The sequence below is a fragment of the Phocoena sinus genome, chromosome 5, assembly GCF_008692025.1.
Source record: "Phocoena sinus isolate mPhoSin1 chromosome 5, mPhoSin1.pri, whole genome shotgun sequence".
In the NCBI taxonomy this organism is placed as follows: Eukaryota; Metazoa; Chordata; class Mammalia; order Artiodactyla; family Phocoenidae; genus Phocoena; species Phocoena sinus.
The window spans coordinates 66,454,079-66,471,594 of NC_045767.1; the positions used below are offsets into that span (position 1 = coordinate 66,454,079).

Consider the following 17,516-nt stretch of genomic DNA (forward strand, 5'->3'; position numbering starts at 1 on the left):
AGATGAAGCCTTAATTTGCTTAACTGGGCTTTAATATACCTCTCAGAGAAAACATAAGAGATGAACTGCCTCATAAAGCAATGGTCTTCTCCAGTTCTTCTTCTTTTTTTTCACAAGATAATTAAAGGAAACGAAAGAGCAAGGATCTTGTTAAGTTGACCAAGGAAAATGATTTCATCTGAAGTAGAATGCGTGAGTTTTTGAAGAAAGGATTTCAAGTTTCCCCACAGAGCTGACACAGGTCATTTGGTAATGCCTACATCAGAAAGCGAAGCCATTCCAAGGACAGACAGCATGGAACACCCGGCAGGCCCTATTAACAGAGGCAAGACAGAAGGCTGGGGGAACCATGGCCTTGTGGAAAGAGCACTGGAATGGGGAGTCAGGACACATGGGATTTGACTTCTTGACTTGTGACTCTGAAGAATCTAGTTCACTTTGTCACCTGTTAATATTTCTTAGAGAAACCCATTATTCATTCCTCTATCCTATCTCGGCAGTGAGAACAAAGGAGGTAATGAGAAAAATCTCTGCATGACCAAGACTACAAGTGCAAAATGATTAGTTTATAATGAAATTGTGTTTCAATTGCTAAATATAAAAGTCCCACTGTGCAGTAATGTTGTGAATTAAAAATCAGAGGAAGGGAAATGAGGGTCCAGGTATTCTGAACCCAGCAGCAGAAGAAACGATGTCCACTTCTCCTCTAAGCTCTAAGACACTTTTCTGAGGCAAAGGAGAGGCAGATAAACGTATACCTCAAAAGCGACTCAAGATTCCATGCCAGATCCTTGACTGAGACACTGATAAGAGCCAAGGGTCTTTTATGGTTTTGGCTGGGATTCATCCCGAACAGGCTATGCCCCCAAATGTCACCACATACGGCTTGCCCATGGAGCCCGAATTTCTAACCAGAGCTCCGGGGATAATATTAAGCCCTGGGTAACTAACAATTGCTGAAGGCTTCCTCTGAGCTAAACATACACAGTGTGTACAACCTTTCTCAGATCTTACAAGCCCTAGGAGGTGGGCACCAATATTCTCCTCCTTTCACAAGCAGGACACGAGCTATATGGAGATTAAGAAACTTGCAAAACATCAGGCAGCTAATAGGCGGCAGGGCTCAGGCTCCAAACCTGGTCTCCTGATGGCAGGATCCTTAGTTTAATATTCTACTCTACTGCCTCTTCCCGGAAGTGGAAAGAAAGAGGGAGCTGGCGAAGCAGGGACTCCAAAGATCCCATTTACAGAGTTTATAGATCCCTCACCTACCGGTTCCAGGAGAAGGTGAGTGTCATAACCAAGCAATCAGGAAATGGCTTCTCTCCTGTCACATAACAAAAGCAACACAGAGCTTTCCTTCTGACCGGCTTCCTAATTATCTCTGGAGCTCTCTTTTTCTGCCAGAGAAATCCTTTCCCCTCTCTCCTTTGGACTTTTCCTGATGGCTTCTAACATCGCTTCCCCAATCCCTCTCCATGAAAACCAAATCCACTCTACATTTCAAAAACTATAGTTTCATCTCATTTCAACACATTATGCATATGAATCAATCCTGATTTCACCATAGGGCGGCTTAGAAGAGATTTGGAAATTGTCTGAATCACAATAATTTCTCATACTTTTATCACACTGACTATTTAACAGGTACTGTTTCAAGACTTACGTATATTAACCATTTCAATCCTTATATTCACCCTATGAGGAGGGAACTATTATTATCCCCATTTTATAGATGAGGTAACAGGCAACAAAACACTGAATAATTGCTCCAGGTCATACCTGCAGCAGGTGATGATGCTATTTTGTTTTCAACATCTCTGAACTTCAGTTCTCTCATCTTGAAAATAAGAATAACAATAACATGGTTACTAGGCAGAAATGAAATAAACATGCATAAAGCAATTTAACACAATACTTAGATTCCCCCATCTCCCTCTAGTATTTCTGGGATCATCCTAAGGTACTACCCAGAAATTTTTAATTGAATGAGAACAGGGAGATAAGAGAAGTGCTCAGTATTCAGACACGCTGTCCCATCTGTGCATCACGACACCCCTTTGACGCAAACATTACCTCCCCCATTTTACGGATGAGAGACAAGAGAAAGCATGGACTTTTTGTGAGTGACTGGACCAGGCCTTGAACCCACATATGCATCCTGTCTTTCCAAGGTTTCTAAGGGGCTTGAGGACAGGGATAGCCCAGTCTTCTAGTCCCTTCATCTTCCCCTTGTAGCCAGACCCAGAATAGCACATGCTGTATAAATTCCACACGCAACCAATGTTTATATGGCTTGCCAGGGTTACCTTTCCCTGGGAAATCAAGATGTAAAACCAAAATCAAATACAACAATAGGTGCATCACATTTACTGACCCTGCCCAATTAGCAACTCCTCCGATTAGAGGGGAAAAAAAGAAGGATGGAAGGAGAAGGAATGATGGAAGGAGGAGAGGAAGAAAAGGAGGAGAAAATGCCCAAGACTGCAGATGTTGTGATGAAACATAAACCCAAACGGTAATTGCCATGTTCCCTCATCCACTTCAGGATTTTTTTTTCCCAGAAGGATATTAGCTACCGATCTTGCTACGGCTGTCCCTTCTGGGTCCTTCAGCTGGGACCTGAAGTTAGAGGCCTCAGAGAAGACCTGCCAGGCCAGGATCACCCTTTCTCAGAAAGGCGACAGGAGGGAAGAACACTGCTCTCAGCCCTGACCTGCGGGCAGAGGCCGCCACCGGAACAGGGCGTTCCTCCCAGCACCGGATGCCCACTCACAAAGGAACACCACCATCTCCTCCATCTCCCTCCCATCAACACCTAAGACCTAAGGGAGGACAGGAAAGTGGAAGTCAAGGGTCACTGCTGGGGAAGCTGAAACAAACAGTGCCCTCCAGATGCAGAACCACACCCATCACCTCTCCTGCTCTCACACCCCATATTCTACTGTTTTTAAATATATTTATTTATTTATTTTATTTATTTATTTTTGGCTGCATTGGGTCTTCGTTGCTGTGCGTGGGCTTTCTCTAGTTGTGGCGAGCGGGGACTACCCTTCGTTGTGGTACGTGGGCTTCTCGTTGCAGTGGCTTCTCTTGTTGCAGAGCACGGGCCCTAGAGTGCAGGCTCAGTAGTTGCGGCGCCAAGGGCTTAGTTGCTCCATGGCGTGTGGGATCTTCCCGGACCAGGGCTCGAACCCGTGTCCCCTGCATTGGCAGGCAGATTCTTAGCCACTGTGCCACCAGGGAAGCCCCACACAATATTCTTAGCCTGGGAAGAGGACAAGTAGCCTCAGAATTGTGAAGATCATGAAGTGTCTAAAAAATAACTATTTAGACCTACTGTGGGCCCAACACCAGGCTAAGACAGATGAGCTGGGGAGAGTCCATAAACTCAGAAATTTGTTAGGACACACTTACGTGGCTTTCTTTCCCAGATAGTTTTCCCAGGTTAAAAACCAGTGAGAAAAGAGGGCTCTGTAAAAATAAATCACCACCTTCCCAACAAATCTCCTTCTCAACTTCCCTAATCCAGTGAGGCAGACATCCAAGCGATGTCTCAATTATCTCTGACTCTGTCCCTCCCCGGCCTCCATATGCAGTTGGGGACCTGGCACCACTGATCCATCTCAGAAGCTCCTGCCAGCTGTATTCCCCTCCCTTCATTTCCACGCCAAGCTTTTATTACTCTCCTGGAGGCCTTCCATCACCTCCTGATCACTCTTCTGCCCTCACTTCGATCCTCTTGCACTCTCCTATAGATCCATCTTCCTAAGAGGATCCACCACCTTTAACACCACCAGACCATGTTCTAGACCATTAAAAGTGGGACTCCAGGGCCAGTCCTGGGTTTGAATTCTTTCTCCATCATGTCCTATGAGTATCTCTTTGGGTTAAGTCATCTAACCTCACTGTGTCTCAGTTTCCTCAACTGTAAAATGGAGATGAGAGTACCTACATCAAAGGCTTGTGGGAATTAAACAGGCAAGAGCACATGAAGCATTCAGAACAGTGGTGGCATACAGTCTGGGCTATGTAAGTGTTAGCCATCATCATCATCGTTATTATTTTAAGAGCACCACACTGGCTACCAAATAAAATCCCCATTCCACTGATGGGCTCTCAAGGTGCTCCATGCACTGACCCGAACTGGCCTGAATTTGTCCCTAATCTCTATGGACACAGGCCTTTCCTCTACCGCCTGACCCCAGAGGGGCACCAGACTGGGCTTTGCACCCTTTCCTGAACTGCCTGAAATTGTCCCACTCACACGCTCCTACCGGTGGCTCTGCCTGGGAAGCCCTGCCTCCCACCAGTGCCTGTCAAACCCTCAGCAGCTCTCAAGGATGAGCTCAAACGCTGATCTACCCAAGGTCATCCATCTGCCATCTGAATTCCAGCACACGGCCCTGAAGATGTTAATAAATCTAGAAGGTTTCATGGTCCTGCCCCTACCTGCCCAAGAGCTACTTTCTGGTCCACCTTAAAGAAATAACCTTCGTCCTCTACGGGCTTCAGTTTCCTATCTGTAAAATGAGGCAGTCAGAACAGACAGCTTCTAAAGCTTTCTTCTGAAGGCCCTTGGGTTATACAAACAATGTCTCCTTGTTCCTTTGGGAAAATCTTTCATTAAGGAAGAGGGTGCATAGGGTAACCACATGTATTTTTATTTTTTAAATGAATGACTAATTGTTTTAAGTCTCAAGTTCTAAGGTTATGAAAAAAGTGAGATTTTATTAGATGATGTCTACAATTCCTTTCTCTTTATAGTTTGATGACCCTATGACTTATAGTCTCTTTTTTCCCTAACAGCTTAGAATACAATTTCATTTTATACTTTATATTATCTCCATGATGCATACCACAGGGCTATTTCTACTTTCCCCATGGAAAACAATTCATTGAGTGCTATACCCAAAGACCAAGACAGTAAAAACAAAAACAAAAACAAATCCAAATTATTTCCCCTCCCCCTCAATTCAGCAAGTGAGAATTCCAGGATAAGTTTTTTTCCATAAAAATACAGATCTAGAAATTTCTTGAAACCACCAGGGTGGAACTCAGCCATAAGAAAGTTTGAAAAGAAGCAGAAAATTTAATAATACCATTACCCTGAAATCCAATAAAGCCTGTTGGAGCTTCATATTTTTAAGAATCAGACTATTTATGCTATTACCCCAGTACTATTATAGTTTCCTATAAAGCCATAAATACACACGATGTAGTTCACCAGAACACTGACTAAGACCATCACACAAAAGGCCATAAGGAAGATAGTGGCCATGAAGTATGGCTCCGTGGTACTTGCTACAGCAGGTTCACACAGACGAATTCATCTATTTCAAAAATTGTATTTCTAAGGCCACAACTCATCATCTTCAACTGTGAACAACTTTTTTTTTTTTTTTTTTGCGGTACGCAGGACTCTCACTGTTGTTGTGGCCTCTCCCGCTGTGGAGCACAGGCTCCGGACGCGCAGGCTCAGTGGCCATGGCTCACAGGCCCAGCCACTCCGTGGCATGTGGGATCTTCCCGGACCGGGGCACGAACCCATGTCCCCTGCATCGGCAGGCGGACTCTCAACCACTGAGCCACCAGGGAAGCCCTGAACAACTTTTAATACAAGTTAGAACTTCCTTTTCAGAAACTGTTTTCACACAGGCTAAAGGTCATACTGAATATCACGGAACATTTATGAGGTAATCACAACACACAGGATGAAACTTATAACACCGCACCTTCATATTTGCTTCAGTTAGCCCTGTGCTTACCTTTAAGTATCAGAAACCTAACAAAGAGTGGATTCAACAAACTGGAAGTAGTGGACAGGCTCAGGGCTGCTAGTGTTGGTTCAACAGGAACAATGTCAGGGCAGGTATCTCCGTGATGCCTTTGGCTTTTCCTTTCTGCTTGTTACCTCGTGGTGACATAAGGGCTGCTGTGCACTCACACATCTTATCAGCATTCGAGGCAGAAAGCAGAGGCAAGCAGCAAAGGGTACTGACAGGCTCATTTGTCAGGTTTTATCAGGACAATAGCTCTGTCCCAGAAATCCCACCCCCATCCCAGTGGACTTATTCTCAGGTTCCACTGACCAGGACCAGGTCATATGGCCATGCTGGTTACAAGGAATGCTCGCAAGTCAGGGGTCAGGACTGGCATGTTGGCTCAGACCAGCACAACCTACTGTCTGAGGCTGATCACCACACCACCCTGAATTAAATCCAGGTTCTAACAGCAAAAATGGAGCAGGATGTGGGTACTGAGTGAGTGAGCAACTGTGCCTCCCTTTTGAGTCTCCACCTTAGAAATAAGAAAGTCATCCATTAGAGAACGTAATTAATTATAGTATTTCCAAAGTGTCTTCAGCTCCCCACACCAAAAGCATCTGCTACATATAAAGTCATATTTTATAAATTCAAGGCCTATAAAAGCAAAAATAGTTGTTTCATCTTTAGGTTCATATGCTCATGCGGTTTGTTCATATGGTTTTTCTCTCTCTATATAAATAGGTATAAATTGGTAGTCAAATGGCTAAAAGGTACGTATCAAGCCTTGTTGCTGTGAATCCTGTTCACAACCCGAATACTAAGAAGCTTTATCTGACATGAGGTTCATCTTTCCCCAGGCAGAGAGGCCACATTAGCTGTGATTCAAACTTTTAAGGTACCAGATGGGGGAGAAACATCCTAACTGTTCTTTCCCCACCTTGTTTCCCCGCTTCTCTCAGGCTCCTCCCTGCCCCGGCCTGCTCCAACAGGCATCTAGTTAACACCCTGGCTCTCCCATGGGACCATGCCACCCATCTACTTAACACTCAGTGGCTTCCCACTGCTCTTAGGAAGCAATCTAAACTCCTTACCAAGGCCCTCAAGTCTAACTGAGCCCCGCCTCCTCGCCCAACTTCATCTCCCACCAAGCCTCAGCACACGCCCGTTCTGTCGGGGCCACCCAGGCCTCCTTTCCATCCCTTGAACTGTCCCTATCCCCACAGCCTGGAATGAGCTTTCCTCATCCTTCACGTGGCTGGGCTTGTCTCATCCTTCAGATCACAGATCAAATGTCACTTCTCCAGGGACATCTTCCCTCTGCTGCCCTATGCCACGTGGGTCCCGCTCAGTAATTCTCACTGACTCCTCCACAGCACGGACCACAATCCATAACCATCTTCCCTGTCGAGTAGCTTTCCATCGTCTGTCTTCATCACCAGAATGAATGGAAGTTCCAAGGCAGCGGCGACCTTACCTACCTTATTCAATGCTCTATCCCCAGAGCCCAGCACACTGAAAGGGCTCCAGACCATCAGTGTTGCCCCTGTGCTTCCTGGATGGGCTCGATGCCGCTGACCTCTAACTCCCGTCTACATCACTAACACCTCAGCGTGACCACCAAACAGACACTGCATCCCCGGGACCCGGGCCCTGCAACCTTGACCTTGGAATTTCCTCTCTCCCCAACAATTTCCCTTGCTTGTAACTCCTTCCAACTCGTCTCACACTGACTGAAGCAGTCAGCACAGTGGTTAAGAGCACACACCCTGAAGCCTGATAGCCTGGATTCAAATCTCAACTACACCACTTACTATATAGCTTTAAATAAGTTACTTATCTCCTCTGTGCCTCGACGTCCTCAACTGTAATTGAGTGATAACAGTAGTATCTGTGTCACAGAGAGCTGTGGGGAGGATTATAAGGATACACCTGAAGTGCTGAGAACAGCGTCTGGCTATGTACGTGTTAGTCATTAATAATAATATAAATAGGGACTGCCCTGGTGGTCCGGTGGTTAAGAATCCGCCTTCCAACGCAGGGGATGCGGGTTCAATCCCTGGTCAGGGAACTAAGATCCCACATGGCGTGGGGCAACTAAGCCCATGCGCCACAACTACTGAGCCCGCGCACCACAATGAGGAGCCTGCGCGCCACAGCGGAGGATCCTGCACGCCGCAACAAAGATCCCACGTGCCGCAGCTAAGACCCAACGCAGCCAAAAATTAAATAAATATTTTAAATAATAGTAATAATATAAATAGGCATTATTATGAACATGCTTTGTTCTCACCAGGCTATCCAGTCCCTTGAACCCTTCCCGTGTGACCCTGCTTCATGAGGTCCCTCCATGATATCCCATTTCACATGCTCTTCAAATACCACCCATGGCACCTGAAATCCCATAGCTGTTCTGCCACTACAGGATCAGAATCATAGCTAATACCAGACCTTTATGTCCTATTGGAGGAAGACATTCTCTAAATCTGTTTTCTAGCTCTTGAACTTCACTGATTACACATATCTTTACTGGCCTTCCTCTCCTCTAAAGTGCTACATCACATAATTTGAGTCTAACTGACGCAGTTACTACCTTTGGTCATGTCTACATATGAAAACATGAGCTCTCTGAGGACAATATGTAACTCTTCTCAATACTCCAGAGAAGCCAGCACAGCATTCGAGTACAGCAGATGCAGCATCAATCCTTCTGTTGTTTGGCTCTGATCACCCCCCTCCAGCCTTAACTCTACTCTCTCTCTCAACCAGAAAAAAAAAGGAAGCTTCTTTTAAGCTTTGTTTAAATTGGACCCTTCAGTGTGAGGAATAGTGGTTTCAAAAACAAAAAGCTTCTATCTCCTGATGTTCAGGAAATCCTCCTTAACCCTAACCAAGCCCCCGTCACAAGGATAAGATGGTAGCAGGTATGCGTGATTTAGCCAAGTCATGGTGGATTTATTGGTATCAAGTTCCAAAGAAGCAGTATGTAACTTAAGCTCTTTGAGGAATGTTCCTGTACCCTAGGAGATGCGGATCAACTTTTCCCATAATTGGACACTCCCAAGAAAGAATTCAAAGGAGAAATCAAGTGTAATCCCATGGATTTAAGTAATTTCCATAAAACTAAAAGATGAAGGATGACTAAAAAGTCTAGATGTAGCTTTAATAAAACATTCTCAACAGAATATTCAGTAGTACATGTTTGCTATTTTCTATTTCTACACTATCTACCTACCTACCTATCTATGCATCCATCCATCCATACACACATAGACATAAATACACACACACACACACACACACACACACTCATACAAGGAAGGTCTAGAAGGTACAGATGCTAACAGCAAACTGACCTATCTTGTGACGCTGCAGTATATCAAATCATTCCTTTCAGAATTCAATAGGTTTCATTTTGTAATGGTTTTTGTGGCTGTCATTCAGGTCATCCAAGTTCACTTCCCCCAAGAACAATTTCAAGTTTGCATAAATGAGCAAGTGTCCAGGAAACCTGGAAAAACAATTCTATTTGCTTTGGTTTCAAAACTGTCCCATAAAGTTGCCTATTTCTCTTCTTTCCTTTCCCATCTTCTACTCCCAGAAGATGGGTCTTAAGCTCCCACAGTCTGGCTGGGGCATTTTCTCCCAGTTACTCCATTAGCAGAAAGTGCTGTGGCCACCTCCCTGACGACAATACATCCTTCCCATCTCTCTGAGTCAAAGCCTGTCTGCGTATGCAGAAGGCTAATCCATCCCCAACATCCCAATCGTTTTCACACGGAGTGTGGGAAAAAGGCTCCTCAGAACCCCCTACAGTTATGCCAGAAATGCTGGGCATGCAGTCTGCAGGTACTCACCACACTCTACTAACAGGTTCTCTTGAAGCAAGAAGGCTAGTCTTTAGAAAGATAAAAGGGAGGCACACTTAGCTCTCTCCACGGACTATTTTGCCATGTTTTCCAGAGTCTCATTTCACAATCAACACAGGCAGGCTTCCTTCCAGGATGTTGATTCCTACTGCTAAAGACTTGACATACGGCTTCTTAGTTCTGTTCTCTCTTTCTGATCCTACAGGGGAAAGCACTAGGTCCAGAGCATCCTTGTGAAGAGGAGACTTTTTTTTATCACAACAAAACAGGATTTCAAATCTCTAGCTCAGAAGAAGCAGATGATAGAGAAGGTTTTTTTTTGTTTTTTTTTTAAAGCAAAAATTTACAAAGAAGAGATTTTAATTTGGATGATTGAACTTTGATTTCTGTCTCCAGAGAAAGATAAATATATAGAAGTAACCTTTCTTTATTACTCTTAATATCAAGATAGAACCTTATTTACTAAGACATGAAATAAGATCCATATTTGTAAATACCTAAAAATACAGTCCTCAGGTAACCATTTTCACAGCTTGGGTTCACATGCCATGTTAAAACCTAGAACCTAACCTACTGATTCTGAGACGTGCACAGAAAGTGGTATTCCACAAGGAATGAAGTGGCTATCGATGAGACTGCACTTCACTACACTACACAACTGTGGTTACTCAGGTACAAGGCAACTCAGTAAAAGGATCTGCAGAACACCCATCCACTGAATTAATATTTACTTACCACTTATTTATGTTTAAAGTTCTGAGGAAATCAGGGATTGCAATCTGGTGATTCAAAAGTCTTACAAAGGGCTTCCCTGGTGGCGCAGTGGTTGAGAGTCCGCCTGCCGATGCAGGGGACACGGGTTCGTGCCCCGGTCTGGGAAGATCCCACATGCCGCAGAGCGGCTGGGCCTGTGAGCCATGGCCGCTGAGCCTGCGCGTCCGGAGCCTGTGCTCCGCAACGGGAGAGGCCACAGCAGTGAGAGGCCCGGGTACCGCAAAAAAAAAAAAAAAAAAGTCTTACAAATCCTTTAATCAGACTGCAGTGATAAAGTTTCTAATCAACATGGTAAGCAAAGATGACAAAGAATGACTGCCTGTTTCAAACACATAGAAAAACTGGATAAGATATAACTAACGACATTTTAAATACAAAGAAAAAAAGTCAAAATCATGAAAAATAAATCCCTGGGCCAGAACTGAAGGTGGAACTCAGAGTCAGTGGAGAAAGTTAAAGCTTTGGAGACTTAAAGGCTATGAGAACATGATATAGCCTTAATGTCTAGGGCCTAAGACTCTGATGATCTATAGGAAGGAAAGGGGCATACAGACAATAGGGCCCATGAAACTGGCTGGCTAGAGCTGAGCTATTAGCTTAACGGGGCAGTCATACAGGGTTGCCCCTCAGTAGAAAACATTCATGCCCCTGACTCCCTAAGCTTTGCAAGGAAGCTTTTATTTGGGGATCGGGTAAAAATAAATAAATAAAAATCAACTTTTCAAAACCTCACCAATATGAAATCAACATTCCAAGACTGTTCCCACATGGAGGTATGGTATCCACATACATAATCTCCATGTAGTAGCTGGGCCCCAGGCCAAGAAAATAATACAAAAAAATGGTCCAGAAGCAATGATACCCACGGGCACTGACTGAGACAAATAAGAAAACTCCCCTGGGTTCCCACAGTCCCAGTCCCACGAAACTCCCATGTTAACCCTCACGGAAGAGGCACTCACAAGTCACAGGTTAAGACCAAACAAGAAAAAAACCCACTCTAAGAAACAGCCAATGCAAATGGAAAAATCGGTGCCCCAAGAGCTAAAAATAGTAGAACAGTGTGAAAGAGCCTTTAAAAATATATTTAAATAACTGGAAAAAGTAAAAATGGGATAATATGGAAGGATAGCAGGTGAAACTGAAAAAATCTACTACAAACTCCAAAAGTGAAGGAAGGGAAAATTAAAAAAGCCAAGATCTGACTTCCCTGGTGGCACAGTGGAAGCCCAGGCGCCTAGAGGCCGTGCTCCGCAACACGAGAAGCCATGGCCATGAGAAGCCCGCGCACCGCAACAAAGAGTAGCCCACTCTCGCCACAACTCGAGAAAGGCTGTGCGCTGCAACGAAGACCCAACACAGCCAAAAATAAATAAATAAATAAACAAATTTATTTTAAAAAAACCAAAAAACAAGATCCCTCCCTCTCTCTCTTTATAGATAGATTGATTGATCTATAGAAAGAGATATACACATACACACAAATCAATTCTACTTCCATGCACTAGCAACAATCTGAAAATGAAATTTATAAAAAAGTCCATTTATAATAGCATCAAAAAGAATAAAATAGGAATAAATTTAACAAAGAAGTGCAAGACTTGTACACTGAAAACTATAAAACATTATTAAAAGAAATTAAAGGAGACTTAAATAAATGGAAAGCTATCCATGGACAAAGATTTGGAAGAATTAAATTATTAACATGGCACTACTTCCCAAAACCATCTCAAGATTAAATACAATCCCTATCAAAACCCATCTGGTTTCTCTGTAGAATATAAAAAGCTTATCCTGAAAAGGGAAAGAATAGTCTTTCAACAAACAGTACCAGTACAACTGGATATGAACATGCAAGAGAAGGAAGTTGGACCATATACAAATATTAACTCAAATGAATCAAACACCCTAAAACTATAAAATTATTAGAAAAAAAAGGGAGTAAATCTTCAACACCTTGGATTAGGCAATGGTTTCTTAGATATGACACCAATAGTACGAGTGACCAAAAAAAAAAAAAAAAAAAACAGATAAATTGGACTTCATCAAAGTATAAAACTTTTGCGCTTTAAAGGACACTATCAAGAAAGTAAAAATACAACCCACAGAACGGGAGAAAAATTGTATAAATCTGATAAGGGTCTAGTATTCAGAATATATAAAGAACTCTTACAATTTAAAAAAAAGGTACATAACTCAATTTAAAATGAACAAAGGATTTGAAAAGATGTACAACATTAGTAGTCATCAGGTAAATGCAAATCAAACCCAGAGTGAGATACCGCTTCACACCCACCAGGACAGCTATAATCAGAGACTGACAATAAAAAGTCTGGCAAGGATGTCAAGACACTGGAACCCTCCTATAGTACTGGTGGGATTGTGAAAGGGTTCAGCTACTTTGTAAAACACTAGCAGTTACTCAAAAAGTTAAAGACAGGGTTACCTTATGACCTGGCAATTCCACTCCCATATAGCTACCTAATGAAAACATCTGTCCACTCAAAAAGTTGTACATGATTGTTCACAGCAACATTACTCATAACAGCAAAAAGTGGAGATAACTCAAACGTCCATAAACTGATGGATATATAAACCAAATGTGGCATATCTATACAATGGAGTATTATTCAGCAATAAAAAAGAATAAAATGCTGGTAAGTACTATCAATACAACATGGGTGAACTTTGAAAACATTACGTTAACTGACGAAAGGCCATACAGTCATCCCTTGGTTTCCGTGGGGGATTGGTTCCAGGACCCCTAGGAAACATCAAAATCTGCGGGTGCTCAAGTCCCTTATATAAAACAGTGTAGAATGTGCATATAACCTACACACATCCTCCTGTTTAACTTAAATCATCTCTAGATTACTTATAATAACCTAATACAATGTAAATGCTATGGAAATAGTTGCCAGCACATGACAACGTCAACTTTTGCTTTTTGGAACTTTCTGGAATTTTTTCCCAAGTATTTTCTATCAGCGGTTGGTCGAATCATGGATGAGGAACCTGCAGATTCAGAGGGCCAACTACATATTATGTGATTCCAGTCATACGAAATGTCCACAATAGGCAAATCCATAGAGACAGAAAGTAGATTCTTTGCTTCCTGGAGAGACGGAGAGCAATGTGGAGTGATAGTCAGTGATGGATGCAGGGTTTCATTTCAGGGTGATAAAAACATCCTGGAATTAGATAGTGGTGATGGTTGTACAACCTTATGAATATACTAAATGCAACTGGATTTTACACTTTAAAGGGGTGAATTTATAGTATGTTAATTATATATCATTTTGGCGGGGGTGGTGGGGGGAGGGATGCAAAAACCCTCAATGCGCAAGTTCAGGAATAGATAAGAAACAGCCAAAGAGGGAATTCATGAATTTGAAGATGGCTCAGCTAATAAGGAGGGTTTGTTTTAATAGGGGTTGCAGCTTTGCCAACAAAACATTATCTTAAATTTGGGACTTCTTTATATTCTCCTCTGTACTATACCTTGCCTCCTAGTCCTGTCAGGTAAGGAGCAATCTTACCCTTTTTGGTTAGAGTACCTGGCACAGCAATTCAGACATGGAATGAATGTTTGTTTGTGTGTTTGGGGAGGAAACTAATATTTCTCTAGGTAAATGCAATAGCTGTGTGTGTGTGTGTGTGTGTGTGTGTGTGTGTGTGTGTGTGTGTGTGTTCCTATAACAGCAAATAGTTGGCAGTAAGTAGAAAAGGAAAAAGTTCAGGGTGGGAAAGGAAAAAAGGTAGGCTGAATAAAGTCATCCCCTCCCCTCAAAAGATATCTCCATCCTAATCCCTAGAAACTTATATGGGCAATAAAACAGCAACTATGATTAGGTTAAAGTCTTGAGATGGGGAGAGAAGCTGATGTTCTGGGTGGACCCTAAATGTAATCACAATTTGTCTTTGTAAGAGGAAGCAGAGATTTGACTGCAGAAGAGAAGAGGGTAATGTGAGCAGAGATGAGAGTGATTCACTTTGAAGATGGAGAAAGGGGCCACAAACCAAGGAATACAGGCAGTCACTAAAAGCTGAAAAAGTCAGGAATGCAGATTCTCCCTTAGAGCTTTCAAGAGGAATCAGCCCTGCCAACTTGATAGCCCAGTAAGACTTCTTGCAGACATCTGGCTTCCCAAATAGTTAAGAGAGTAAATTTGTATTAAGTCACCAAGTTTGCAGTAATTCATTACAGCAGCAAGAGAAAATTAATACAAAAGGTAAGCAGAAGAAGAGGAATAATTCCGCCTTGAGAGAAACAAAGGAAACTGATACCAAAACATACAAGGGCATTAGAATTACTTCCCAGTTTGGCGTGAGAACTGCCTCCCAGTTTGCAGAGGAGAACACTAAGGAGATTTGGATGAGAGAGTTGATGAAGTCAGGTGGGTGCAAACAAAACGGGTTGTCATGTTCAGAAAGAGGCTACCCTGAACACAACTAAAGCAGTAGAACCATGTGTGTTAGAAAGTAGGATTTGGAAAAACTTGTAATGTGCAAGGAATCCCCTTTGTTCATTCATTATATATAAAATATATGTATGTATTGAGCGTTTACTATATGTCAGGTCCTGTACTTAATGACATTCATAATGGCTCTCAGGACTTTTCCTATCAGAAGCGTTTACACAATGACACCAGGAAACAGGTACCAACACACCTGTCTAAACTGGCGAGCTATCTAAACACTAACATGTAAAAGCACTTGTGTTTTTGTCACTGCAGTTGTGTAGTAAAGTGGATTACCTTTATTTACTCGGCTCTGACCTCTCATTTCAATGCTCTTTGTCTTCGCCTGTTTGCAGGTATTTTAAGCAGTTAAAATCCAAGGTCAAACACTACTTCACTATCTGTTCATGTTTTGTGTTCTACATCTTGAATATAATTGCTCTGCCTTTGGCTTGGTTCTCCCTAGAGCCAAGGTTCAGTTGCAGTTCTTTCTCTGGAAAGCAAATATACTAAAGAATTTTTGAACTAGAGGTTAAACATCATCCAGTCCAGCTCCTCAATTTACAGATGTCAGAAGTGAGATTCAGTTGGTTCTAATGACTCTTCTATGCCTTCAGCCCAGGAACGGCAGGGCCAGGGCTAGAACCCAGGCCCCCCATCTCCCAGTCCGAGGACTCTCTCACAGGCTGTCGACTTTTAAGTCCAGAGTTCTAAGTCTGAAGGTTTGGTTTCATATTTTAATTAAATCTCCAAGTTATTATCATATGAAAAATCTAGCAACCTTATCTCTTTAAAGAATCAGACTTTCAGCTTATAACCAATACAAACTACGTGTAATGAAGACAAGTCATATTACCAACACAAGTCAAATTGACTTTTTTTACATTTGCATCACACATATATAAAGTGGCTGATTTTGGGCTACTGAACAGATAAACTTTTTTTTTAAGTTTAAATAAACTGAATTTAAAAATTTTAAATCTAAGCCTCAATATTAATAAAAAGGAAATGCAAACTACAACAATGAAGATAGCATATTTCACCTATCATATAGAAAAGTGGTTTTTTTCCTCTCTCTGTCTCTGTTTCCAGAGTAGGAAGAAATGGGCAATCTTCACACAAGAATGATGAAAGTAAATAAAACTTCTCTAGAGAGCAGTTTGGATGTGTGTAGCAATGTCTTTAAAATGTGCAAGCAACCCTTCAACTTAGCAATTTCACTTCTAAATATTTCTTAAGCACACACACAAAAAAAGACTTAGTAATCTAGAAGGACAGCAACAGACTGGAAATAACTTAAATGTTCAACAATGGGTGACTGTTAATTATGATACATCCATGCATTGTAATAAAGTATAAGATCAGTAAAAACCACCTACTAGAAGAACATTTAATATCAGAAATTTCCATGATGAATTAAGCAACAAAAAGTAGGTCATAAAATAAGATGATGATGACAATAATGCTGACATGAAAGAACAGGTGCTTATATAGACACACACACAAAGAGTATAAAGACATGCAAAATGTTAAGGATGGTTTTTTTCCCCCTTGGGCTTTTTAGTATTTACACATTTTCTAAAATATATAGATTTTTTTTTCTTGGACAGAAGAAAAATCTAATCAGTGTACTTTAAAAATTGTGTTCCCTTTAACCTTTCCCAACTCCTACATACATCCACTTTTCATTCATGGACTCACTACAACCCTGAGACTCCCCAGGGGTTTCCCTGCTGTGATCCCCTGCAGGTGATCTGGACAATCCTGCAGGCCTTCCTCCCACACCAGGAAAACCAATGAAAACCAGAACAGAAAGCCCCTCTCCTGGGATGCCACATCACGTCCTGGCTGTTCCAGGCAGTGAGACCCACACTTGGCTGTGAATGATCTTGGGCACTGCTCTCAGGCTCCTGGTCTTAACTCAAATTCCCAATGTTGGGACTTCCCTGGCGGTCCAGTGGTTAAGACTCAGCGCTTCCACTGCAGGGGGCGCTGGTTCCATCCCTGGTCGGGGAACTAAGATCCTGCAGGCAGCGCGGTGCGGCCAAAACAAACAAAGGAACAAAAAATTCCCCAAGTTTCCTCAAACCCCAACTGAGTTCAGAACCCTCCCCACCTCCCTGAAAACTCCAAGTCTGCCCAAGCTTGCCCTCCAGTACTCTGTAATCTCTAGGGCAGTGCTTTTCAAACTGAGAGTTGAGATGTGTTAATGGACGGAGAAAACCAATTCAGTGGGTCCTGGCCAACATCTTCTTAACCACGATAAAAGTCCCTCCTTCTGTGGAGGGGAATCAGGCTCCCTGCACTCACCTGCTTTTACTGCCTTCCTCTGGGACATCGCGTAAGTCAGTCCACTACAGGCTACAGATACTTCTGAGTTGCTACTGGTCTAGAAAGGTATTTACGACACTTTGTTGAGTAAACACAATGTCTGACATTATCTTATTACTGTAAATAAACAGAATAAATAAATATATTAAGAGAGAATACTGGAAGTACAGGAAAGCATTCAACAAAATGTTTAACACAGTTACCTCTTGGTATATAGGGTTGTGAGAACTTATTTTCTCTTTTCGTCATTTTTAAAATTTTCCAATGCTCAACATCGCTAAGAATTAAAGAAATGCAAATCAAAACTACAATGAGGG

General features: G+C 42.4%; 1 protein-coding gene across 31 annotated transcripts in view; it reads right to left on the reverse strand.

Annotated features, from left to right (window-relative positions):
- The window catches only part of APBB2 (amyloid beta precursor protein binding family B member 2), a 375,701-nt gene that overhangs the window by 211,489 nt on the left and 146,696 nt on the right, over window positions 1–17,516 (reverse strand). For 22 of the 31 annotated variants that reach the window (XM_032631906.1, XM_032631916.1, XM_032631911.1 and 19 more), the window contains one exon: window positions 1,783–1,840. The exons of 7 other annotated variants lie outside the window; for them this stretch is intronic. In XM_032631906.1, the coding sequence (XP_032487797.1) occupies window positions 1,783–1,840 (58 nt within the window). Of the gene's footprint in view, window positions 1–1,782; window positions 1,841–17,178; window positions 17,317–17,516 lie in introns of all 31 variants that reach the window. 2 more of the 31 variants (XM_032631921.1, XM_032631919.1) reach the window with 1 other exon arrangement.